The following is a 27,048-nucleotide window of genomic DNA, read 5'->3' on the forward strand; positions in this document are numbered from 1 at the left end:
CCAAGAACTTCAAAAAGCTTGGCATGACCAAAAGGTTGTCTAGACTGTTTATCAGCCAGCTCTGAAAGTGTGGGTGTTGGAGCCTGTGGCCCCAGCAGCTCTCCAGGACAGTGGAGTGGCCCCCATACAATCCTTAAACAGAAAGGTGAGGTTGCCTTCTTGGTGGATCTATTTATTCAAAAATAAGGGAGAACCCGGTAAACCTTTGGCATCTGGGTAAATAAAGTCATATATAAAGAACAATTGATGCCAAGGACACCAATAACGCACTTCTAATACTAAGAGAGGTAACTCAATTATCCCATCTTATAACAATTATATTATCTCGAACACCACAAATTATAATATTTTTTATATATATATACGGCTTCCCACCTCTGCATAGAACACACAATGTATTATTAATCTTATTTATTTATTCAATTAAATTGAAAAAAGAGTTGAATTTAGGCAAATATAATTTGTATGCCCATTTTCTACGTGTAGACAAATAAACATATATATATATACACACCACTTTTTACATAAATATATACAAACAAATATACATATATCGATCTAATGAATTCTCTTTTTCAAAAGTTCTAGCCCAATTTCTTTCTAAAGGATGCTTGATGACATGTAAAAACTCAGCATTCCTTCCCGAGTAAGATCCACCAGACCTACACACAAGGGGTATATCAAGTCTATATCTTTTTTTAGACCTGTCTGAAGTCCTTTGCCCCTTGTAAAAACCAGTTATTTTTTCTCAACTTAAAATACTTTGGCTGGTGTCTTCTTTGAAAAAATGTCGACGCGTTTCAGCCCTCACAGTATGGGCCTCATCAGGACTCGGGCTAACAAGATATTCGGTCTACAGAATCAAAAGAAATGATATATCACTATATGCATCCTATCAATAAATATGCACAGAGATCAGGGTTCTATGTTTGATATTTACATATATACATGCTGGAATAAACCAGTAACCTCGGAGTGGTCAGATTGCCAAAAAATCAAACCCTTAGTGCTTTAGCTATAAGACATATGTGCTCCCAGTGTCTTTCAGACGGTCTTCCACATACATTATAACTGTGAATGCAGAAAGAACACCATGTGTCGTGTTTCAGTAGAAAAATCCAAGTTTATAAACCTCTTTTCCTCCACCATTCAATCACCCTTTTTACCGTTATCTTGGCCTTCTATGGTATATATGTCCTCTAAAATTCTTTCATTCCATCAAGGGAAACTAGAATGACAACACATGACACATTTTAGATACTAAATGTTTCGTTTTTAAAGTCACATGTGCCTCGAATCTCTATTACGGCTCACCTCTAGTATATCTGAAAAACACTGTGCATTAATCCAAATGCTGGCATTTCTTAATATCCGTGTGGAGTCCCTCCTGAAATAAGGGTTCCTTAACAAAAATTCAAGGACTCATAACTCCGGCGCACACTGAAAGGTAAAGAAAGACAGGGGCGAGAAAAATAAATCACTGTTAAGCCCCAGAAAGCTAAATCTCTCTAATGAATAAAGTTAGCAGCGGAAATGTGCTACATACGTAGTAACGTCCGGACCCTCTAAATATTAAATGGAGCACTGTCCTACAGGCTGACACCGGCTTATCCTTCTCTCTAGCCGTGTTCTAAATCTTCCCCTCTACGTACCTGGAAGGGACAAGCGGTGCGTGATTAATTACTGGCACCCTTTGGCAAAAACCAAACGATATATTAAATAGGGGCCATAAAATCCAATGATACTCACTTCTCTATGTGTATAACTTCACACGAACGCGAGCCGGCTCCTGCTAGCGATCACGTGACCCGCAACGCCCTCTTCTCTACTCGACATTAAGAAAGGACTCTATGGACTGTTACCATGATAAGAATAGAAAACAGACGTAGTGCTGCCTAGGCTGTAACTTCTAACCATGTGCTGCGAGGACACTTAACTTTGTTTATTTACAAGTAATAGTGCGCAGAGAAAATGGAAAACCAGAGGAAGAGTAAAGGAAATAGAATTATAGAATAAAAATAAAAATAATAATAATAATAAAAATAAAAATAGAAAACTTAAAGAATTACTACTTATGTGATACAAAAAGGAATAATAAAGGGGAAGGTGATAGAAACCTCAATCTGCCACTCCTTACAATCTAATGATGACCACATATTTCAAGACCTAATATATACAATTAACAAATACATTCAATCTGCTCTCACAAATGTTACTCCTCGGGACACAATATCAGATACAATAACGTGGTGTATTATTGGAAAGTTATACATTCATATTAATGCCCAAAGTATTTTAAGTTGAGAAAAAATAACTGGTTTTTACAAGGGGCAAAGGACTTCAGACAGGTCTAAAAAAAGATATAGACTTGATATACCCCTTGTGTGTAGGTCTGGTGGATCTTACTCGGGAAGGAATGCTGAGTTTTTACATGTCATCAAGCATCCTTTAGAAAGAAATTGGGCTAGAACTTTTGAAAAAGAGAATTCATTAGATCGCTATATGTATATTTGTTTGTATATATTTATGTAAAAAGTGGTGTGTATATATATGTATATATGTTTGTTTGTCTACACGTAGAAAATGGGCATGCAAATTATATTTGCCTAAATTCAACTCTTTTTTCAATTTAATTGAATAAATAAATAAGATTAATAATACATTGTGTGTTCTATGCAGAGGTGGGAAGCCGTATATATATATACAAAATATTATAATTTGTGGTGTTCGAGATAATATAATTGTTGTAAGATGGGATAATTGAGTTACCTCTCTTAGTATTAGAAGTGCGTTATTGGTGTCCTTGGCATCAATTGTTCTTTATATATGACTTTATTTACCCAGATGCCAAAGGTTTACCGGGTTCTCCCTTATTTTTGAATAAGTATTTTGTTACACTTAGCTAAGTGTGAGGTTGTTGAGTTTAGATTGTTTCTACGTGAATCCTAGTGGATTCAGCAGACCATAGAAATGTCCTTTGGTCATTAGGCTTCCCAGGTATCTTATTAGAGTGCACTTCAGTATAAAAATATATATGTTAGATGTTGATTTGTTAAGCACGTATGTTTGGAGACAGGGATGTATATAATATTTTGTATATAATTTTTTAGTTTTCAATATAATTACTCCGGACTATGTCAGAACCAGTAACTGTTAGCTATAGTAATGAAGAAATTGATGCAATTATACAAAGGACACCATCACTTTTAGGTGGTGACCAAGCCCTTGCACAGACAAATAACTTAGATAAAATTGAAAAATTGAAACAATTAAAAAAGAAAAACGTCAGAACCCAATTACATGCTAAAGTACTGTCGGAACATCTTAAAAACAAAACAATCCCAGTAGGACTTCAGGTTAAAAATATACCTGTTATATTCATCACAGATAAAACCTACTTAAATAGATTTGATGGGGTTGGAACAAAGTGTTCTATCGATTGGATGGTCTTGTCAGTTGAAACTGCATTAAGACTAAACGAGGAAGAATTAAAAGAGATTGAAACATTAGAAAAAGAAATATTGGATGATTCTACAATTACAGATGCCAAACAGTTATTGGAGGCGGTAGAAAAGACATTGGCAGAATTTACAGCACACAACACTAACGTAAAAATCAACAAAGTGAGCCGAGATATAAAAGGCTTTAAATTAGACGAGGTATATCCCTATCTAAAAGAAGACTTTTTTGTGAATAACAACCCGAGTGCTTTGAATTTACAATACAGAGGGAGATCAAGAAATAAATTCATTACTTTTTCAGAGAGCTCCTCAGACTCAGACCAAGGACCATCAGGTGGTTACTATCAGTATCCCCAATACCCTAGATCCTTCCCACCTTTTTTAAACAGAGGCAGATTTCGACCAAGGGGAGGAGGTTCGAGATGTAGAGGGTACAACCAACAGATGGGGCAGTTTCCACCGCCAGGCCAAGTTCCACAATCCGACACATACCAGATTCAAGAAACAGAACCATTCAGAACCCGCAAGAAAACATACAGACGGTGAATCCCATAGGGGAGAATAACATAGTAGATACGATTCCAATATATAATCTCTCCAACCATATTCCTACTGAAGCTGAAATTTCCATTCTATCAAAAGGATTGTCTTTTGGTCCGGCAGTCTTACAAAATCCTATAGAGACTAAAAAAGAAATCTTGACTTTTCTCAGAAAGATTCGGTTGAAAGCCTTCTTTTTGGAAAGAGAAACAAATGAGTCAAACAACATTAGTGGCTTGAAAAACAAGTCCAAGTTTGTCCCAGAAAGTGTATTATTACCTCCAGAAATCTTAGTATTTGAGGATGTGATACTAAGGGAACTGGATGAATTACAATCCAAGAAAATTTATTTTAATGCTAACTGTGATAAGACCGAAATAACAGCCCTTAAAAATCTTTCTGACAATCCATTGTTGATAATCAAACCGGCGGATAAAGGTGGGGGAATTGTCCTTTGGGATACTGACAAATATGACCTAGAGGTAAATAGACAACTTTCTAATGTAAATCATTATAGAAAATTAGATGAGGATCCAACAGGGAGGTTAAAAGAAAAAATTCTAAACATAACATCGGAAGGTTTAGAACAAGGATGGTTATGTCAAAAGGAATTCGATTACCAGAATACAGAACAGAATAAAATACCAAACATATATGTGTTGCCCAAAGTGCATAAGTCCACTATCGATCCTCCGGGAAGGCCCATAGTTTCGGCCTGTGGCTCTTTGTTAGAACCCTTGGCAAAATATATAGACTTCTTTCTTATCCCATTGGTCAAAGAAACCAAATCATATATAAAGGACACAATGGACTTTATAACTAAAATAGAAGATCGGCAGTTTAATTGTGACAACCAATTATTAGTATCATTCGATATTGAATCGTTGTATACTAATATTCCCCAAGATGAGGCTATTGCAGTAATGAGATATGTATTCGAACAGAGGGAACGTCCACACCAAGTACCTACAGATTTTCTTGTGTCACTGGCTACCATTTGTTTAAAAAACCACTTTTTTAACTTTAAAGGCCAATTGTATTTACAAATCTCTGGTGTAGCTATGGGATGTAGTTTCTCCCCAGAAATCGCAAACTTGGTGATGTCAGAATTTGAAAAAAGGTGGTTATATAATGACACCAATCCGTTTAAGAACGAGGTAAATTTTTGGTGTCGTTATATTGACGATATTTTTATGGTGTGGAATGGTAGTGACACACTATTGCAAGAATTCCACAATTGGTTGAATTCAAGAACCTATGAACTAAATTTCACAATGTCCAGCAACCAAAAAAAACTAAATTTTCTGGATGTTAATATTCAAGAGGATAATGGCCACTTGGAAGTAAGTTTGTACACTAAAAGTACGGATCGTAATACTTTACTTCACTTTACGAGTTGTCATCCCCGTACCCTCAAGGAGAACTTGCCATATGGGCAATTTCTCCGCGTGAGGAGAAATTGCAGTAAAAAGGAGGAATATTTTAAGAATGCAGAAATTCTGAAGGACAAACTAGTAGCCAGAGGCTATCCTAAACGGTTAGTAAAGATCGCCTTGAAAAGGGCTTGGTTTACCCCTAGAGAGGTGCTTTTGGTGCCAAAAATAAAGGATCAAGATACTCCTTTGACTTGCGTACTCACGTACGATCCGAAAGCTAACATAATAAAAAAGTTATTCAAAAACATTGGAAGCTAATTGAACACTTAGGAATAAAAAAGCCTCTTTTTGCCTTTAAAAAAGGCAAAAACATAAGACAGTGCCTAGTGAGAGCAAATAGAAAAGTCGACCGTCCACTTCAAGACTTACGAGGACTTTTAAATCTACCTCCTATAACAGGACACTATAGGTGTCAAAATTGTGTGGCATGTAACCTTACTTCAGACACTAAAGAGTTTGAAATTAATGAACATAAACATCACCCAAAAAGTTTTTCGAACTGCAATACAAAGAACACGATATATTGTATTAAATGTCCATGTAATAAATTTTATATTGGACAAACTACCCAAGCTGTGAAGAAACGTATCTTACAGCACAAATCAAGGGTTAAATGTAAGGTACAAGGAGCCCCCCTGGTGCATCATTTCGAAATTCATCAACACACGGAAAATGATATGACCTGGACAGTCCTATGCGCACTCGGAAAGATGAGACAAGAGGAAATTAAAATTAAGTTGGACAGGCTAGACTAATAGAAAAATACAAGACAGCAAGTATTGGTCTAAACGACAGAGATGAAATTTGGGCATTAATCTGAATGTATAACTTTCCAATAATACACCACGTTATTGTATCTGATATTGTGTCCCGAGGAGTAACATTTGTGAGAGCAGATTGAATGTATTTGTTAATTGTATATATTAGGTCTTGACATATGTGGTCATCATTAGATTGTAAGGAGTGGCAGATTGGGGTTTCTATCGCCTTCCCCTTTATTATTCCTTTTTGTATCACATAAGTAGTAATTCTTTAAGTTTTCTATTTTTATTTTTATTATTATTATTATTATTTTTATTTTTATTCTATAATTCTATTTCCTTTACTCTTCCTCTGGTTTTCCATTTTCTCTGCGCACTATTACTTGTAAATAAACAAAGTTAAGTGTCCTCGCAGCACATGGTTAGAAGTTACAGCCTAGGCAGCACTACGTCTGTTTTCTATTCTTATCCTGGTAACAGTCCATAGAGTCCTTTCTTAATGTCGAGTAGAGAAGAGGGCGTTGCGGGTCACGTGATCGCTAGCAGGAGCCGGCTCGCGTTCGTGTGAAGTTATACACATAGAGAAGTGAGTATTATTGGATTTTTTTGGCCCCTATTTAATATTTAATATATCGTTTGGTTTTTGCCAAAGGGTGCCAGTTATTAATCACGCACCGCTTGTCCCTTCCAGGTACGTAGAGGGGAAGATTTAGAACACGGCTAGAGAGAAGGATAAGCCGGTGTCAGCCTGTAGGACAGTGCTCCATTTAATATTTAGAGGGTCCGGACGTTACTACGTAAGTAGCACATTTCCGCTGCTAACTTTATTCATTAGAGAGATTTAGCTTTCTGGGGCTTAACAGTGGTTTATTTTTCTCGCCCCTGTCTTTCTTTACCTTTCAGTGTGCGCCGGAGTTATGAGTCCTTGAATTTTTGTTAAGGAACCCTTATTTCAGGAGGGACTCCACACGGATATTAAGAAATGCCAGCATTTGGATTAATGCACAGTGTTTTTCAGATATACTAGAGGTGAGCCGTAATAGAGATTCGAGGCACATGTGACTTTAAAAACGACACATTTAGTATCTAAAATGTGTCATGTGTTGTCATTCTAGTTTCCCTTGATGGAATGAAAGAATTTTAGAGGACATATATACCATAGAAGGCCAAGATAACGGTAAAAAGGGTGATTGAATGGTGGAGGAAAAGAGGTTTATAAACTTGTGATTTTTCTACTGAAACACGACACATGGTGCTCTTTCTGCATTCACAGTTACAATGTATGTGGAACACCGTCTGAAAGACACTGGGAGCACATATGTCTTATAGCTAAAGCACTATGGGTTTGATTTTTTGGCAATCTGACCACTCCGAGGTTACTGGTTTATTCCAGCATGTATATATGTAAATATCAAACATAGAACCCTGAGCTCTGTGCATATTTATTGATAGGATGTATATAGTGATATATCATTTCTTTTGATTCTGTAGACCGAATATCTTGTTAGCCCGAGTCCTGATGAAGCCCATACTGAGGGCTGAAACGCGTCGACATTTTTTCAAAGAAGACACCAGCCAAAGTATTTTAAGTTGAGAAAAAAATAACTGGTGTTTACAAGGGGCAAAGGACTTCAGACAGGTCTAAAAAAAGATATAGACTTGATATACCCCTTGTGTGTAGGTCTGGTGGATCTTACTCGGGAAGGAATGCTGAGTTTTTACATGTCATCAAGCATCCTTTAGAAAGAATTTGGGCTAGAACTTTTGAAAAAGAGAATTCATTAGATCGATATATGTATAATTGTTTGTATATATTTATGTAAAAAGTGGTGTGTATATATATATGTATATATGTTTGTTTGTCTACACGTAGAAAATGGGCATAAAAATTATATTTGCCTAAATTCAACTCTTTTTTCAATTTAATTGAATAAATAAATAAGATTAATAATACATTGTGTGTTCTATGCAGAGGTGGGAAGCCGTATATATATATATATAAAAAATATTATAATTTGTGGTGTTCGAGATAATATAATTGTTATAAGATGGGATAATTGAGTTACCTCTCTTAGTATTAGAAGTGCGTTATTGGTGTCCTTGGCATCAATTGTTCTTGGTGGATCTAGGCACTCCATGAAGTCCCCACAGGGTACTTCATATGAACCGCCTGAAACCTTTTGTGGACAGGGCTGACATGGGCTTGCTCATGGCAACTGATGAGGGACACGAGGACGAGAGTAACCCTCTCCATGATCTCCTCTCAGAACCCTGATGATGGGTCAGTAGATGGAGTAGCCTTGGAAGGCAGCCTCACTGACCAACCGCAAACTGACTGTAGGCTGGTCCTCATTACAGACACATGTTCTCCCTGACATCCACTCAAACCACCTGGTGTACCCATGAGGTGGACACAGGTGACAGTCTGCCTGTGAAGAGCAACATCTACAGACAACCTGACCATGTCCGGGACTGCATCAGGACAGAGATTCAAAAGATGCTGGAATTGGTGGTAATTGAGCCTTCAGATAGCCCCTGGGCTAGTCCAGTAGTCCTTGTGCCAAAACCTCACACCAAGGGTGGAAAAGAGAGATGAGGTTTTGTGTGGACTGCAGAGGCCTCAATGCAGCCACTAGGACTGTTGGTCATCCAATTCTCAAGGCAGATGAACTCATAGATATGTTTGCCTTAGCCAAGTTTCTGAGTACATTTGACAGCAGGCTATTGGCAAATCAGGCTATCTGAGGATGCCAAGCAAAAAGCAGCATTCCCAACTCCTAGTGGACATTATCAATTTATTGTGATGCCCTTTGGTCTGAAGAATGCACCTGACACATTTCAGAGGCTGGTGAACACAGTCTTAAAAGGTCTGGAAGCCTATATTGCAGCGTATCTCGATAATATAGCTGTGTTTAGTTCCACCTGAGAGGATCAGCTGGTCCACCTCAGAAGTGTTCTGGGGGCTCTGCAAAAGGCAAGTCTCACTATCAAGGTCAGTGAGAGCCAGATAAGGCAGAGCAAGGTTCTGTACTTGGGCCACCTGGTAGGTGGAGGCCTAGTTCAACCAGTGGAGAGCAAAATCTAGAACATTATGCCCTGGGTTGCTCCCACTACCCAAACTCAGGTTAGAGCTTTCTTGGGCCTAACTGGGTACTACAAAAGATTTGTAAAGGGCTATGGGTCTACTGTGACTCCCCTAAATGATCTGACATCAAAGAAAATGCCCAAGAAAGTTCAGGGGACAGTAAGCTTTCAAAAGCATTTGATGACCTGAATGAGGCCATGCACACTGCACCCATCCTGCAAAGTCCTTACTACTCCAAAATCTTTATTGTCTAGACCGATGTATCTGAGATAGGGGTAGGGGATGTATTACCACAACTTAATGCAGAGAGCCAATATCAATGAGTAGCTTTTATCAGCAGAAGGTTGGCCCCCAGGGAGAAGCTTTGGTCTGTCATTGAGAGGGAGGCCTTTGCTGTGGTCAGGGCTGTGTAGAAGCTGAGGTCATACCTGTTTGGCACTCACTTCATTGTTCAGACAGACCACAAGCCCATCTTATGGCTTAAACAGATGAAGGGTGAAAGCCCCAAACTTTTGAAGTGGTCCATTTCCCGACCGGGGATGGACTGTATAGTGGAACATAGACCTGGGAGTAACCATGCCAATGCAGATGGACTCTCCATATATTCCCATTTTGAAAATATAAGACTCAACTGGGCAAGGTTAGTCTCATTTCCTTACGTTGTGTAGGAAAGTAGAACCTGCTTTTATGGTTACCCCCACTTTTTGCTTGATGTAATACTGTTTCTGACTAGTCTGACTGGGATCCTGGTAATCAGGACCCCAGTCTATGTGCTTTGTCTACTAAATTGGTTTGGTAAGTACTTAGGTACATCCCACATTGGACACTGGCATAACCTTATCAGTCCCTAGTATGTGGTACTAGGTACACAGGGCATAGGTACACCAGGGGTCCCCCATGGGCTGATATATTATGCCACCCATGGGGGACCACTCAAGTTATAACTACAGGCCTACCATTGCAGCCTGTGTAAGTTGGTGCTAACAACACGTACGCAAGGTATACGTTTACCTATATCTAAGGTCACTGCACTTAAAACCTATAAGTCACCCCTAAGGCAGGACTTACAATCCTGAAGGCAGGGTGATTGGTTCCAAGTGTGAGGGTACCCCTGAATGAGCAGGACACCCTTACAGCCTATGGAGTCTATTCTCCTGGGTTGTAAGTGAGAGTCGTATAACCTATAGAGGAAAGCCTGCGTCATTACGCGATGACCATCTCAAAACTGACTGTAACGAATCCTATCATGTTTGGTGTCAAAGATGTTGGAATCATAACCCTACACCATAAACAGTGTGGGAGGTATGATTCCATGCCCTAAATCTCCTTTGGGAGGCCCTCTGTGCTCCTGGTACCAGTCTTCTAGACGCAGACAGCAAGCTAGGGCTGCTTCCGGCAAGAGACACTTTACTGCCTTCCTGCTGCTGAGCCAAATTCAGGTAGGGGAAGGCAGAACAATAGGTATCCTGTCACAGGGAGGTGTGACCACCTCCCAGACAGGGTTTAGTGTATTGGGGCAGGGTGGGGGCACTTGCCAGCGCCACATAGTCTGCGTGCAGGGCACACTTGGTGCCCTCCATGCATAGTCCTGTTCATACCAGTTCGGGGAGCAGTGGGCTCCCGCTCTGGCTTGAAACTGGACAAAGGACAGAGGAGTATCCTCCCCCTTGTCCAGCTTCTCCTAGGGGGGGACCCCCGAATTCATCCCAAACTTTTCCTTAGGGTACTTAAGGGCTTGCCTGAGGGTGGGTCCCTAGATTAGTCGTGGGACCAGATTAATTTCCGACAGCACTTCTTCTTCAACCGTCTTTGCACTCTGGACTTCCCTCTGGGCATCAAGGATGCAACCTGATTTCGTCGCCCTGCTCGCCTGCTGCAACATCTGTGCCTGTGCACCATACAGGAACCTTTTTTATTTTTTTTTATTTTTTTTATTTATAAAGACCTTTATTTGGTGCAAGTAAACAATACACAGCTTCACGCCTACAACCTTGTGTGAAGGCCGGCAGCAGTAATTGGAGTCAATATGGCCATGACGATGTGGAGAGATGCAAATAGGTAGCACAGCGTTTGGCCTACAACCCATCTGGGCCGGCCGCGTAGTAATATGGTAAAAGACATATTATATATCGTCATACTGTGTTTAGCTTCACTTGCAAGGTCTCAGAATAAACAGGCAACTGCTGAGGTCATTTTCCGTGTAACTCCCGTCCCCCCCTCCCACCACCCCAACTCTGAGATTGAATCTCGGGGAGAAAAAAAAAAAACAAAAAAAAACCAAAAAAAAAAAACCAATGTGTCTTGACCCATCCGGAACCGTGGACAACAAATGTAATGTGCGTTGCAGAGGTATGTGTGGGGCAGAGCAGTTGGACATATTGTTCTCTCCTTAGAGCAGTTCAGTGTCGGAACTGGACTGCTCTGCAATCTTATAGCTACGTGGAACAGGTGTGGGGGATGGGGGAAGTGCAATTTGGAAATGCAAGTGCTGGCTGGAGAGTGCGATGTCTGTACCTGTATCGTGTGGCCACAATGTCTGCGTGCGTGGGCTATTGTCCCAACATGGGATGTGAGAACGGCCAGGAGGCCGCCATCCGTTCCATATCAGAAGGGGGGGGCTAGGATCCGCCCTGGGGGTCGCTACTAAGGCTACACCTCCCATTACCCGACCGGCCCCAATAATTCGATATGCTGACAGCGCAGGGGTAAGGAGGCCGGGGGGGGGGGAATGCGGGAAGGGGAGAGGAGGAAGGGGGGGGTCCTATGGGGGTGTTCAAAGGGGGACTGGCCCGTCATCGTGCGTGTCTGGGGGGTCCAAGCGAGCCGGAGACGTTTGTCGGCTCGGAACTTCCTGGTATTCCTCCCGAGTCCGGAGAAGGTAAGCAGTAAGGGGGCCCCACAGGTCCTTGGGGCGCATTTTGTGGGGTAGCAAGTCAGCGTAATTGTGAAGTTGGTCTTGCCAAGTAGACATAGTAGATAGCCAAGACTTGAATTTGGGGGCTCGACCTCGCCCCCATTTGCAAGCCAGTTGGCGTTTCGCCAGTAAGAAACTTAGCGCAAAGAATTTCCGGTGCGTCTTGAGCGACGGAAGAGATTGGCCCAGTAAGGCTATTTTGGGGCAGGGGGTGAACGCCACTCCCACCATCTCGGACATAGCTTGGAATACCTCTACCCAGTACAGTGCCACATCCTGGCACGTCCAGGCCAGGTGGATGAAGTCAGCTCCAGCCTTCCTGCATCGAAGACATCTGTCATCTGCACGTAAACCGAAGCAGTGCAGTTTGGCGGGGGTATGATAAATCCGGAGCAGGAATTTAAAGTGAACCAGTCGAAGGCGGGCATTGCCAGTTACAGCATTAGTGTGTGAGCAGCTTTCCTCCCATTGTTCGTCCGATAGGGGGGAATCGAGGTCAGCGTCCCAATCGCGTCTGGCTCTGAGAGGGGGGGGGTTGAGGGCTGCATACGCTTGTTTGTACAGCATGGAGACCACATGTGTCGGGGTGTCTGGGAGTAGAAGAGCGTGTAAGGGAGCCACGATTTCCGGCTCGTGAGGAAATTCTGGGGTGACCGCCCGTACATTCTGCCGCAATCGTGTGTAAAGGAATGTGTCCATGATTGAAGGCGCGTGCTTCCCAAAGAATTGCGCAGCCGTTCGGAATTGGCCCTGTATGTACAGATCTCCCCATGTGCTCATCCCCAGTTTAGTAAGCAGCTTGCGGCCTAGTTCTTCGACGGTAACACTCAGTCTTGGGTCGTGTGCTAAGAGCATGCGGGGGGAGTATAGGATAGTAACGCCCATGCGGGCCATTATCCGGCGCCAGGCCTGCACAGTGCAGTCCACCGTCGTGGGGTCGCGATCAAGCACTCGGGAGGTTGTATAAAGATAGCCCGAGGGTTTTTCGGGTCGCATGTATCCGTCTTCCACAGCCAGGTGTGCCATAAAAGGAGGAGGGTGGAGCCAGTACGCGGCAAAGTGTCCTTGCGCACAGTCATAGTAGAGGCGGAAATTTGGCACATCAAATCCACCTTGGTGGTAGGGGAGCATGAGAGTTTTTAGTCCGACTCTGGCCTGTTTCCCCCCCCAAATAAGTCTAGACATTTGGGAGTCCAGGGCTCGAAAGAAATGTACACCCGGGTTGTAGGGTATGTTGGTAAAGAGGTAGAGCAGCTTCGGGAGTACCACCATCTTAATTAGGGAGACCCGTCCCGCCATAGATAGGGGAAGGTGTATCCATTTAGTGACGCTATCGATCAATTTGTCCATAACAGGGCCGTAATTGGCACGTATAAGAGTTTCCCGATTCCTAGTAATGTTGATCCCTAGATATTTAAGTTCATCGTCTTCCCACAGAAGCGGGTAGTCGAGAGGGAACTTCTGAGTCTTGTCGGTAAGGGGAAATAGGGCCGACTTTGCCCAATTGATCTGCACTCCCGCAATGGCACCAAATTTAGTTATTTCACGAAGGATTGGATTCAAATTTTCTTGTGGTTTGTGGATATAGAGAGTCATATCATCAGCATATAATGATATAAGCAGTTGTCTTTCCGGGTAGATGAGGGAGCGGTGATTGTGGTGTTGTCGGAGTTTGGCCGCTAGGGGCTCAATCGCTATGGCAAAAAGGACAGGGGAGAGAGGGCACCCTTGTCTAGTGCCTCTACGAATCTCAAATGGTTTTGAACGGGCCCCATTTAGTAGGACCGTAGCTTGTGGTTTGTGATATAGTAAGCGGATCCAATCAATGAAGTTGAAGGGGGTGCCTATGCGTTCCAGTAGCGCCAGCAGATAGTCCCATTCTAGGGAGTCGAAAGCCTTTGTGGCGTCGAGAAAGACCGCTGCTGCCTTGCATCTGGGGTCTATGTCCTGTAGCACTGCCTGAAGGGTGCGTAGGTTGTGGGAGGTGGCGCGGTTCGGGACAAAGCCCGCCTGGTCAGGGAGGACCAGCCGCTCCATCAATAGGTTCAGACGTGTCGCCAAGACCTTTGCTAGTATTTTAACGTCAGTATTTAGTAATGAAAGAGGCCTATACGAATCGCAGTGCTCTGGAGATTTACCAGGCTTTAACAGGGATGCAATCAGGGCTTCACGCATACTTGTTGGTAAAATGCCTTCTTCAAGGGCCGAGTAGTATACTCTTTTTAGAATCGGGGCCAGTAGGTGTATAAAGGTTTTATAGAAGTCTATCGGTAGGCCATCTGAGCCTGGGGCCTTGCCCGATTTCATGGACATGATTGCGTCCTTAATTTCGTCTACTTCCAACTCCAGGTGGAGGAATTTCTGTTGGGTTGGGCCAAGCCAGGCTATTGCAGTGTCATCAAGGTAGTTGGGCAAATCTAGCGCTACCCGTCTGTGGGAGGTTTAGAGCGCAGTGTAATGGCTGGTTAGGGCCCGGAGCTGACCAGGGAGGTCTCTCTGGGGTGTGCCTTGGCTGTCGAGGAGTGTGGTGACATAATTACTGTGTCTAGGTGGTCTAATTGCCGTTGCGAGTGCTCTGCCCGGTCTGTCCCCCTCACCATATGAGCGCGCTGTGAAGGGCTTCCCCAGAAATTTGCATTCCTTGTCGGCTGCCTCAGTATATTCATTAATTTTTTCCCGTATCTGAGCTCTGACCCCGTGACCTCCCAATCCCAGGGATATCTCTCTCCAGGTTGCCAATTTCTACTTCTAGTTTTCGCAGATCCCCTCGTAAGGATTTGAGGACTCCTCCCCCTTTGGAGATGCACCAGCCTCGCACAGTGACCTTGAACGCCTCCCAGACCGTAGTGAGACTGGAGACTGAGTTGATATTGCGGTCAAAAAAGTCTGTTATGTCCTGCTCTAGGTCCGCTTTAAAGGCTGTGTCGGTTAGGTGCGCGGGATTAAGGCGCCAGTTCAGATAAGGGGAGACATCAAGGGGAATACGCAGGGCTAGCAGGACAGGCGCGTGGTCTCAGAAGGTGCGGGCTAGGTGTTGTGTCGTGATTAACCATGGGGTAATACCAGCAGAGAGGAAGACATAGTCAATGCGCGCCCAGGTGGAGTGAACCGCGGAGAAATGTGTGCCCTGTCTGACAGATGGGTGTGAGTGCCTCCATGAGCCAGTTAAATGATGGTCTTCCACAATGCTCTGTAAGGCGCGCTGTGTGCGGGTGTAATGGGTAGAATGGGGATGAGACCTATCCATTGTAGGGTTTAGTGCAGTGTTAAAGTCTCCACCTAGGATCACATAAGACATGCCGAGAGTTTGTATCTTACCCCACAGGGTGAGGAGTGTAGCTGGGTCGTCTATGTTGGGCCCGTAGTAGCAAGCTAGTAGGACAGTGTGAGAATGTAACTTCCCCCACACCATACAGTATCTGCCATCGGAGTCAATTTCAGTGCCAAATGGAGTAAACCCCAAGCCCTTCTTTACCAATATCGTGACACCTCTAGAGTAATTTGAGAACGATGAAAACACCCTGCACGAGGCCCAGCGGGAGGCAAACAGTGGGGACGCAGCAGGCACAAGGTGAGTTTCTTGTAACAGTGCAACAGATACTCCATGCCTATCTAAGTATCCCAGGATCTGTCGTTTCTTCCTCGGATCGTTCAGCCCACGTACATTCCATGCTAACAGACGCAATTGTTGGTGTGGCTGCGAATCATTCACGTCACCCATCCCTTCCACGTAAGAAGAACAAAGCACATGCATCTGACAATCGTTTCCAAAAAGCACACATCAGCAACACCAAGAGGTTCGTGTAGCACATTATTCGCAGAAGTTTCCCGCGTTCCCAGGAAATTCACAACGGCTATTCCGGCGGGACTATAACAGTTAAGATGAACAACACAACCGGCAACCCCAACAGGCCGGTGAGACAGCACAGTTGCAGCATGAGATACAGTAGGAATATATCGTGTGGTCATATCATTCGCTGCATCAGTAAACAATCGGAGAGGAAACCCACCCACACCGGCATCCCCAACTGGCCGGGTATACACGTCTCCCACCCCCCACCCAACTATTAACCACCCCAGAACTAAGAATAAGGCGAGAGTTTGTAGGGGATCACCCATTGGGGACGGTGACCTAGGGGCACCAGACCTACCAACCACCTCCTAACTTCCTCCCGCTGGACGCTAGGTGAGTTCCTAGCAGTCCTGTGCGGGACGGAGGTGGGCGAACGAGCGCAGTGTCAGTTACATGCCAGTGAGGCCTTCAAGCAGTACATGTACCTCACCGTGAAAGCAGAAACCAGACTGTCCGCGAGCAGAGGTCCGTGTTGGCGAGAACATGGTGACAGCCCAGTCTGTCACTCCTGTTGAGACATCGGGGATGGCGACCTAGAGCGGTGTGGGTCTGTTTCTTCCCTGACGCGGTCTTTTTTGAGGAGCTTTAAGAAGTCTTCCACTTGTTGCGGATTTTGAAAGAAATGCTGTGATCCTCGGTGCGTTACCTTCAACTTGGCTGGATATAGCATGGCGTATGGGATTTCCAGAGATTGGAGTTTCCTTTTCACTTTGGCGAATTTGCGTCTGGCTTCTTGGACTGCAGGGGTGAAGTCAGGAAAAAAGGAAAGCGTTGTGTTGCCATAGGCGACTGTTCCAACCTCCCTCGCCCGGCGCAGCGCCGCATCTCTGTCTCTGTAATTGAGGAAGCGGGCAATAATGGGTCGTGGTTGAGCACCCGGGGGGGGTCTGGCCGCGAGGGATCTGTGGGCTCTCTCCACTATGAGGTGCGGTGAAAAAGATTCCCTACCGAATAATTCCACGAGGAGGTTTTCAATAAAGATCTCCATCTTTCCGGTGTTGGTGGATTCCGCAAGGCCAAGGACGCGGATGTTGTTGCGCCTGGACCTCGCCTCCAAGTCCTCATTTTTGTCCGCTATTATTTTAGTAGCCTGTCCATCCGTGTGACCTGTCTGCCGGTAGCTGTAGCACCATCCTCAAGCCCAGAGACCCTGTCCTCCGCCTCCTTGAGACGCGTGTCATGTTGCTCAAGTTTCGCCACGACGCTGTCCATTCGGGAATTGATGGTGTCTAACTTGCCATCAATTGTGGAGAGGCTCTGTCTCATGCCCAGCAGGAGTGATTTCCAGTCCTCATCTTGGGGAGCAGTGGCAGTGGGGCTGTCCTCCCTTTCCTGCGGCGGCCTGGTCGCCCTCTTGGATTCAAAGGGAATTTTTGACTGCCTGGCGTCATTGCGGCCCATTTCGCGCCGAGGAGTGCGCGCCGCCGCGATGGAGGAGGAAGCCAGGGCGCGGGGCGAAGACAAAAGGAGGCCAAGCCGGGGGCCGATGGAGCTGCGGAGCTCCCAGTCCAGATGCACCACAGGCCTCGGAGAGTTAGGGCAACTGGAGGTCTAAACGCACAGTGGTGACAGTGGCCCCGAGCAAGCGTGAGACGGAAGTCCGTGTCTCTCCGTCCGTGCCCGTCCCTCAGTGCCCCCCGGTATGGTCAGAGGTGGTCCCGTGGGCTCAGTGCAGTGTCCCAGGGTTCCGGCCGCAGCGTCGCAGTTGGCAGATGTGGAGGCTTCTATATATGTGGAGCTTCAGGGCATAGATGCTAGGCTAGCAAGGGCCCCCGTGGTCCTCGGGGCCAAAGGACAGCTGGCTGGTGCAGGGCCTCCAGGCGGTAGCCGCGTCGCGGTCAGGCGGGCTATGATGTGGGCCTCGCAGAAGCTCTGATTTGTGGGCGTGGGGGGAGGGGCACGGTTCGCCGCTGCCAGTTCGACGTGTGCCTTGTCCAAGAATCGTCGCCCACGGGGGGTAGAATCAGCGATGGAGGCTCTAGGGTGTGATCAGGTGAGGCGGGAGCACTGGAGTGCAGGCGGGTCCGGCCGGCCCCGGAGCGGCAGGCCGCAGGCAGCAGTGCGGAGCGCAGGCAGTGTAGGCGGCTCTTGGTGGGGGCCGCGACGTCTTCCACAGAGACTCGCAGAGGCGGATGGTGGGGGGTGTACGGCCCGCTGCAGCCAGTGCGGTGCGCACCCCCTCCGGACTTCGCCGCCAGTCCGAGTATGGGGGCCCCAGGGGCGTTGCGTGTGGCAGTCAGGGTCTGTGGCTACACAGGGCGGGGGCAGAAGGGGTCCTGTACCTGATCTGTCGCCTGGACCTCCGAAGGCAGGAGAGAAGCGCCGGGGCGCTCAGTGGGATGCAGGGCGGGAGAGGAGAGAACCTCAGGCCGTCCCGAGTAGGCCCAAAATCCCCGGTCTTTCCTGGCAGTCAGGCCCACCTTCCGCAACACTCCGCTCCGGCATCAGCAGTCGGCTCAGGAGACACCGCTCCGCAGTTTCAGCTCCCGACGTCCGATATGAATAATCCGGGCACCGCTGAGCTCGTCCCGGCGTCGGGCACAATGTGGTGTGTGTTTCAGGCCAATTTGGCAATGCAGGATGATGTAGGATCGTGTGAAGGCGCTCGTTCTGGCTGGAGCCTCTCACAAGTTCGGCCATCTTGGTCTGGCGCCACCTAGCGCCCCCCACCATACAGGAACCTTCCAAGGCCTGTGGGCATCCAAGACACACCTGAAGGAATCTCCCTTGAAGTGAAAGAGTCACTTCCCTGTATCTGCAGGCACTGCAACTAAGCTGACTGGTCTGCTGAGTCTGGGCTCCTACGGACTCCGAAAGGCTCAGCAACACAGGTGGTGGTTCTTTACATCCCTCGAGGTCTGCCCTGTCCTCTCACCAAGTTTGGGGCTAGTATCCCTCGACGGAGCCGAAGTAACTGAACCTCTATATACTGCTTCGACTTGCAGTTGCAAAGGCTTGTTGGCTTCCTTCAACCAAGATCATCGGGCTCCAAGTAGCCCCAACCTCAAGCATCGCCAGTGGCTAAGATCTTCGTCCTCACCGCATCCAGTGCACTATGGGCTTGCATCTTTGGGGAGCTGCTCGAGGTCCTCTCGCGACTCCAGTGCCTCTGGCCTGTGGGTCCTCTTGGGGGTCATCTTTGAATTCTTTGGGCTCCCCTGATTGCTCCGGGCCTGCCCTGACTCCCCTCCTTGTGGTGACTCTCCTGGACCTTGCTGGTCCTGACATTGCACCTTCTTCAACTTCCACGTTGGTTGCAGTTGCCAAGGCTTGTTGGTGCTCCTGCCGGACACCGACCCCTCAACTCTCGACATCCGACGTGGGGCAGCACGTTTAAGGCTCCTGGTCTTCCACAGCATTGCCTGGTCCACACAGCTGCAGCTTCAAGGTCACCGTCAGCTCTCCTGCAACACTTGTCATCGGTGGGCATTCGTTTTCCGTGCCTCCTGGTCACTCCTGAGTAGCATAGACTCTGTACCCTCTGCTTGCAGGTTTTTCATATATTGAATTCACCTTTGGGTTCCACTGGACACTTTAACCTTCTCCAGCAGCTGCATCTTTCTGAAGTCCTCCATTGAGTTTGACTGTCGTTTCCAACGTGACTTCACACCTATGCACCCGGCTTCCCTGCTGCAGGTATCCTGGTTCCTAACGTAATCACGGGTGGTTTGGATTTCCAACCTTCTGTCTTCCACAGGGTTTCTTCAGGGTCCACTGCGAAGGGTCCTTCTTTAAAATTGCAACCGCTACTTACCCTCTGAGTTGCATTGATCCCGCGGTCGTGTTCCCACTCTGCACACCGCCTCCGTGGGGCTCCTGGTTACTTACCTCTAGTGGTTCCTTGAGTCCCCAGCATTTCTATGTCTTCTGGGTATAGTCTTGACTTGACTCATGGTTCGCATTCCACTATTTTAGTATATGGTTTGGTCTCCCCCTGGTGACCACTGTGAATTATGTGCTACTTACCTGTTTCTATTGAAAAGTATTGTGTGAATTGTGTATTTCTCCGGCTACGCGATATCTGTATGTGTTAGTGAGTGACATATAATAAATACCTATTTTTATAAATACACTGTGTGGTTCTTTTTCACTGATTCTATGCCTAGAAGATTATGTTCTGGTAAAACAAGCTGCTTTACACTTCTTATGCACTAAGCCTGAAGGCTGCTCTCCACAGCTACCACTTAGAGAGCTTTCTAAAGTTGTCTACGACCTCTAACATAACAATAAGGGTTGTCTGTAATGGTGCATGGTGTCCACTTACATACTTGTACTGTACCAAGCCAGTTTCTCACAGTGTATAATATATCATTGTTTAGTAAAACGCCAGTCGTCATATTTGCCAACTGATTTCAGGGGTATGGAGGGATCTCCTTTACTACTACTATAATATCTCTGTCTACATGAACTTTACGTTAACTTCTTCTCATATTGTGTCCAGTTGTCAGAACTATTGTTTTCTATTTGGGTCTGTTATATTCTCAAATTTATGTTGGTATCTGGACTGGTGATGTGAGACAAGACATTTTGGGAGGAGATGGATGGTAGAAGCGAGAAGGTTGGTGGGTGAGAGGATTGCAGTTGAAGTGGAGAAAGCTAAAGTGCGCACTGGATCGAAGAGTCCTCCATGGTCACACTAGAGATTTTGTAACTACATAGTTAATTGTCCTCTGTCTACACTATTATTCAGCATCCTCCCGTAGCAACACTTTACAGTTTTTTTTATCCCGCTCTAAAGATTCTTTTTTCTACAGAATCAACTCAGACTTTTCTCTTTTGGTGAATAAGGTTAGTGCCAATGACTGACAGTGCTTAGTGTTAATATAGCATAACATTTACCTTTGCCACAGGAAGAGAATAACAATGGCTTGTCCGGAAAATGCAAAGCAACCTAAAATTGTTGATGTAAGGGGACCACCACGCAAAGTTCAAAGTCATAAAAGGGAAGTCCGAAAAAGGAGAACATAATTGGATTCTGTAGACCCACTGCAGACTGAAGTATTATTTAACACCTTTTTACCAGTATCTTTGGCCAGTCCGTCAAACACTGTGTGGCCTTGGACAACCAGCCTCATCCTCTGGCGGATGCCTAGAGGTCCTGAGCATTCATTCTTAGAGTAGGCCCTGGTTGTTGGCAAATATTTTGTGTAAATCACACCGGGTGTGTTCTTCAGATTGCGCTCAAAGTAGGCTCTCTTAGGAATTGCAAGAAGCCAAAGTAAGAAATGTTGCCAAACTCTGAAAAATCTTCCTATGTTCAAAACCTCTGTTAAGAGGGGTTCCATATTTTTGTTTAGGTTTATTAGTGGTTCAGATCTTTGGATATAATTTAAATGATATGTTTACTATATGTATATGGGTTTTCAGCTAGCTCTCATCATCCATTAGGGTGTTATGATGACATTCAGATTTTTTCTCCACCCATAACTGCATACACCATCAGAAAGTGGGTAAGCCGACTAGCTATTCACTAACTTCACAGTGAGTGACGGCATTCTGCTCTTTTACAAGGAGGAGCTGCACACACAAGATAGTTCCCTTCAGTGCCAGGGACTGACACACTAGTATTTATTGTTTTTTCGAATTCGATAAGCCAGTGTCCCCAACAATAAAGTTTTGCAGAAACCATGACAGGCAAAATCTATAATAACAAAGTCAAGAAGCTGGCAGCCGACCACCAACCTATTGGCTTTGCTAATGCTTATTTTTGTCGAGTTGAAAATGCAGACAAGATTTGAGTACATTTTGTGATTTTAAGTATCCTCACTGAATTTGCATTAAATGGTGTACGTTTTTAAAATACAGAATTTTTCCAAACATTATGTTCTGCTTTGTGTACCCGTTGAGCACCTGGAAAAACCGAGGAAATACATTTATGACATTCATGCCCTGTAGTAAAAAGAAATTGGATTTGCTTGACCCACTAATTTCCGTTTTAAAGGTTAACACTAAATTTGGACACTCTAGTTCCCTTGGTCTTCCTCATTGTAGATGTTTGTACAGTATATGTGCATTCTGAATAATGTATTATTTATTAGTGTAATAATCAATGACATGCTCTGTTTCTTTAGAGGACACTTGAAAAGGAGGCACGACAATGTCAAGCTTTGGTCATTTGGACGGATTGCGATCGGGAGGGGGAGAACATTGGCTTCGAGATCATACAAGTTTGTAAAGCAGGTGTGCGCAGGTGCCCCCGTGCAAAGATTATTGCTTTTCAGCTTATTTTCTTCTTTTATTGCAAATTCCTTAGTATTCACTGCATACTGTTATTGTGTCCCATGGGACCAATATGTAGGCACAGAGAACACTGTAATTTCTGATTTTCGTAACTCAAACATTGTTTATTTGTATTGGAGGATGAGCTGATTAGAGTTTACTGTCCTCAGTTATTCTCTCCACTAGAACCTTTTTCAGTTGCCTTTATTTTGCACCCTGTGAAAGCACAACTCTACCCCAGAACTGTTGGCAGTTACAAAATGTTCTATCTTCAAGACAAAGAGTAACCGTCATAGTCATTAAATACCCCCTGGGATTCACAGGGGTGTTGCAGGACCTGTCCAAATTTCCTTCTAGTTGTGTGATGATCCAGTGCTGGAGAAGAAGTTACTTATCTGTTGCTCTCTCTCACTTATTCTCAAACAGTGGTCAATTTGCTGTGCTGGTACTCCGACCAGAAAACAACCTTCCTTAAAAATAATGCTTTCACCTTAAAAGTTTCAGAGCGCCCTCAGGCTTGACCTGCATTACCTACCCATGCTTCACTAGCAACCTTAAACAGTTCCTCCTTTTGAAGTGGCCTGTACACAGGGCTTCAGTACTTCAGATTATTTTCTTTGCCCTCTCCTTGTTTGATGTTTCGAGTGTTTACCCATATTTCGATTTGGTGTAGCAGAAAAGAGATGCCTTCCTCTGACATGCCTGCATTTCCAGCACTGGACCTCAAGCACTAAATATGGTGGGGAAAACATTAAAAGAATGTATTGTGGAAAGGACCTTCTGGTGAATTCCTAATTTAATTGTAGGAATGTGTCTAAGGTACTTCTTTCAAAGGATTCAGCACTTAGCAAGATCACATAGTCATCCAGTGTCCGCCTGGGACAGAAAATAGGCCCGGTCACCAAAATAAAAGTGGCATTCCTTAGTGAATAAGATAGCTTAAAAGAAGACCATGTTTACAAATTGGGCAGTTTTGATTTTGTAAAGAGACACTGGTCTCTTTACAAAAGTACAAGACAAGGTATGGAAAACTGCGTGAATTTGAGCTTGCTGCCGACAATATTTGTTTTAATATCCGGGAAACAACCAATAAAAAATGTCCCAGAAGACCATAAAACAGGACCAAAGGCAGCCACAAAAAGGGCCCATGCACTGACTTTTCTGATTAGCCCGTCAAGCCCTGACTGATTGCCCTATAAGCCAGTCCGACCCTCTGGTCAGCAGTTGTTCAGTAGAAGATGATTAGTTCCCATGTTCCTGAGCCATCTGCCACATGTTTAGAAGACCAGGATTATCTACCACTTTCTCCCTAAAACCACCCATCCTGCTCCCAGTTCACATAAAGTAGAACTTAAGGTGTTATGGTTTCTAAATCCAAATTTGAGGCTCGTTTGGATTTTAGAGCATACTATCGGAGGTAGTTCTTTTGTTAGACACTCAACGCTTAAGTATTCGGAAGAAACAAAAGGGAAAGAAAAGTCATTGGTATAGGGTTGGTACTGGCGATTTTAAATGTTTGCTAATGAGATTATATCTACCATTCCTTTGGAATCTGCCCTAGTTTTGAAGGTTGTTTTACATCTAAGCTGTCAGAAATTAACTTTTCCTAATTTGGTATAGAGTATAACTTCTTATCAATTGGCACCTTGATGAGGTTAGCTAGACCTCCTCCAAATACATTTTTTGCACCCCACCTAACTCAGTGTCCACTTCTTTCTGATCAGAGTACTGTTCAATCCGATTTGAATCTGAGTCCACCGTGTTTTTAACTAAGTTAAGGTACCGTGTTTATAGGTTTTAACTTGCATCAAGATTCACAACACAGTTATTTGCTCCTTCTGGTCTTATTTCAAGATTGAATTGATTAGCTCCTTTAATAAGATGCTGCCTTCCTTGATGGAACAGTCCATTTGCACTCTGCCTCACCATCACTCATAGCCTTCTACGAAGCACGCAAGAACTTAGCATTTCTTGTTGTCAGTAACTTGTCTGGTCAGTCCATTATGGTTACTGCTGCATTTGGTAATGGAAACGATCCAGCACCCCCTTTAATGGGGTTCTGAGAAGGTCGCTAAGAAGTAGGCAAACAAGGTTATGAAGCCCTTCCTTAATTTGTGCCTTTCTCTGCAACACATGAATGCATATTCAGTAATTCTTGCTTATCGTATGACAAATTGGAAGAAGTAAGAAGCATTTTCTGCATTTCTTACTTTGAATGGCCAAATAAATTCCTCCTCTGGCTCTCAGGCAGCAAAGATGCATCTTTGGAATAGTTAACAGAGTAATACAATCTGACTGACACAAGAGCTAGTGTTTTGAATGACTGTTTGCATGGAAAAGCAAGCATGGTTGTCTGCCCCTTCTCTTCATAATGACACGCAGCACAAATTCATGAACTTATTGTTTGACGTAGGAACTTTTTTATCAGGTTAGGCTCCTGAGAAATGCAAAACTAGTGTTATGACTGCAGAAATCCTTAAGCACAATTGCAACTGCTTCGAAGCTTTTTAAGGGCAGGAAGCATTCTAAGTTGAAACAACTTTAGTAAAGTAAGAAAGTAATGAGTAGATTTGAGGCCACATCAAAAGCACAAGCTTCTTAGGGTTTGTATACCAAAATCCTTTAAAGAGATAGCTAGGATGACTTCCTCTCTAATGCAACAAGTTCTTCTGGGCTCAATAAACCTCATTGGTGGGCAATCAGTATCGTCAGAAATGTAAGCTTAAATCTGTGACTGGGGGTGAGTGTTTGAAAAGTTTCAGCACTCCGCCCATCATCTTGTTGTGTTGTATACCTCCATACACCTGTTAAGGCAGAGCACTGTCACTATTTGATGTCTACAATTTTAGGTCAGAAGTGTGAATATATTTGTCAAATTTTTCAATTGAATGCTTCTTCCAGAGAGTTTGAGATTCATTCCGTAGTTGTGGCTCATGTGTGCCTTCTGGGGTGCATTCATTACCTTATTAGGACTACTGTAGCTGATAAAAGCAGTCTTCAGCAGCTTCCTGCCAAAGGAGTATATGAACCTGATGTGCATTACTGTTTGATGTGGGATTATCTATAGACCAGAAAACCTCTCACCTGCCTTTATCCAAGAGGCATACATTTATAGGGGCATTCACCGATTTTTGCAAGCTTTATTATGTCACTTCCAAAAAGGATTCATGCTCTTGACTGAGTTGTGGATGAAGATTTTGTAAAATTTCCTGGCTATAAATGGGATGATTCAGGCTGTGGAGATTCATGCAAAGAGTAATTTCCCAGTTATTTGTTGTCTCTTTGCAGGTGGACGGACTCTGGAATCAAACCTGTTAAAGGTGCTCATTTTCAGTCTTCAATACCCTTTATCTAATTACTGGGCACTCATGCCAGTATAGTTGGGCCTCACATTTCCAAAGGGCGCCTCAGTGGCTGTTGACCCTCCAGACCATAGCACTAAATACAAACCATTTGGATCTTATGGTCATTTTTCAATGCCTTAGGTCCTTCCTTTCTGCTTCCCTTTCCTCCAAGGTGAAGGAGCGGAAGTTGTACATGTTCTCATGGACAACACTGCTGTAGTGTATTAAGGAGCTGTGCTACCTGTCTCACTCCCTTTACCAGCTGCTAAGCTTTTCGGCTGGTTCTTCACAACATGCAATATTTTCCTGACACACTACCAAATAGCGAAGGGAAATAAATGTGAAAGTGAATGCTATGTGCAGACTTTTTCCTGCCCCATGTGAGTGGGACATCATCATAGGGTGCTGCAGTTTTCAGCACGCGAGGCCATTAAAAGCTCTTTTGTCACATGGCAATATCCTATATGATTTGCTTGGTATTTGTTTCCTGGTGGGAAGGAAGTAGAAACACTTGGGGGACGCTGTTCTCTTGATATGGTTGGGGATGTTACCGTATTCCTTTCTCTCCCATTCCCTTGATTCATCTAGCCTTTTTGAAAGTCCTATTATTTACCCTCTGTTGCATGTGTGAAATCTAGCACCTAAACAACCCGTCTCTCAAGTTCTAGCTGGCAAGGACAAAACCCTTTGAGATCTCTGAGCATCTGTTTGTGACAAATCAAAACCTCACCCCTGCAAATAAGGCTGCTAAGGCAACTATTGCCTATTACATATTTTGTTGTATTTCAAAACTTTTAGAAGCATTCAGATATCTGGATGATTTTCATTCCACCAGAGCTAAGACAGCATTACTGGCTTTCCAAAGATATAGCAGACATATGTAGGCGATGTGGACCAATCTGCATGCTTTTTGACAGGATTCTTTTTAGACACTTCTACAAAAGATATGGCTTCCACTAAGTAGTTCTGTACAGCTTGCTTACTTGAAGTCTTCTATCTCTCCGAGCTTAACTTCCACGAAACCAGTCTCCTTACAAGGTAATAAAGAAGAAAGGCTGGACGACCGAGGCTGTAAAAATGGCATTCATGGCGATTTTGGTACTCTGTCTGTCACTTCACCCACCCTGCCACCTCATCAGTTACCATATGTTGCACTGCAACATAGTCTGTATTGTAAAACAAATATTAACTGGGTGTGGCTGTTGGCGATGCATGTGCTCCGTATCATGAGTAGTGGGATATTTTTGCAGGGGGCTCCAAAATATTTTAAAGTGACAGCATTCTTTTTAGAGAATCGCTATCCAGTCCTTCCTGCTATCACCGGCAATTCCCACCCAGTTATGAAGGATCAGTTTTAGGCCTGGCATTAGCCAAGAACTTTTGCTGTAATATTACATACAGTACATATGTTCTACTAATAGAGGCTGTCAGCCAT

General features: G+C 44.5%; 1 protein-coding gene across 1 annotated transcript in view; it reads left to right on the plus strand.

The window, feature by feature from the left end:
• The window catches only part of TOP3A (DNA topoisomerase III alpha), a 226,265-nt gene that overhangs the window by 84,456 nt on the left and 114,761 nt on the right, over window positions 1–27,048 (plus strand). Inside the window, exon 5 of the mRNA XM_078665179.1 lies at window positions 22,122–22,230. Coding sequence (XP_078521305.1) covers window positions 22,122–22,230 — 109 coding nt within the window. The remainder of the gene's footprint in view (window positions 1–22,121; window positions 22,231–27,048) is intronic.

Source organism: Lissotriton helveticus, chromosome 10 (assembly GCF_964261635.1).
Source record: "Lissotriton helveticus chromosome 10, aLisHel1.1, whole genome shotgun sequence".
NCBI lineage: Eukaryota > Metazoa > Chordata > Amphibia > Caudata > Salamandridae > Lissotriton > Lissotriton helveticus.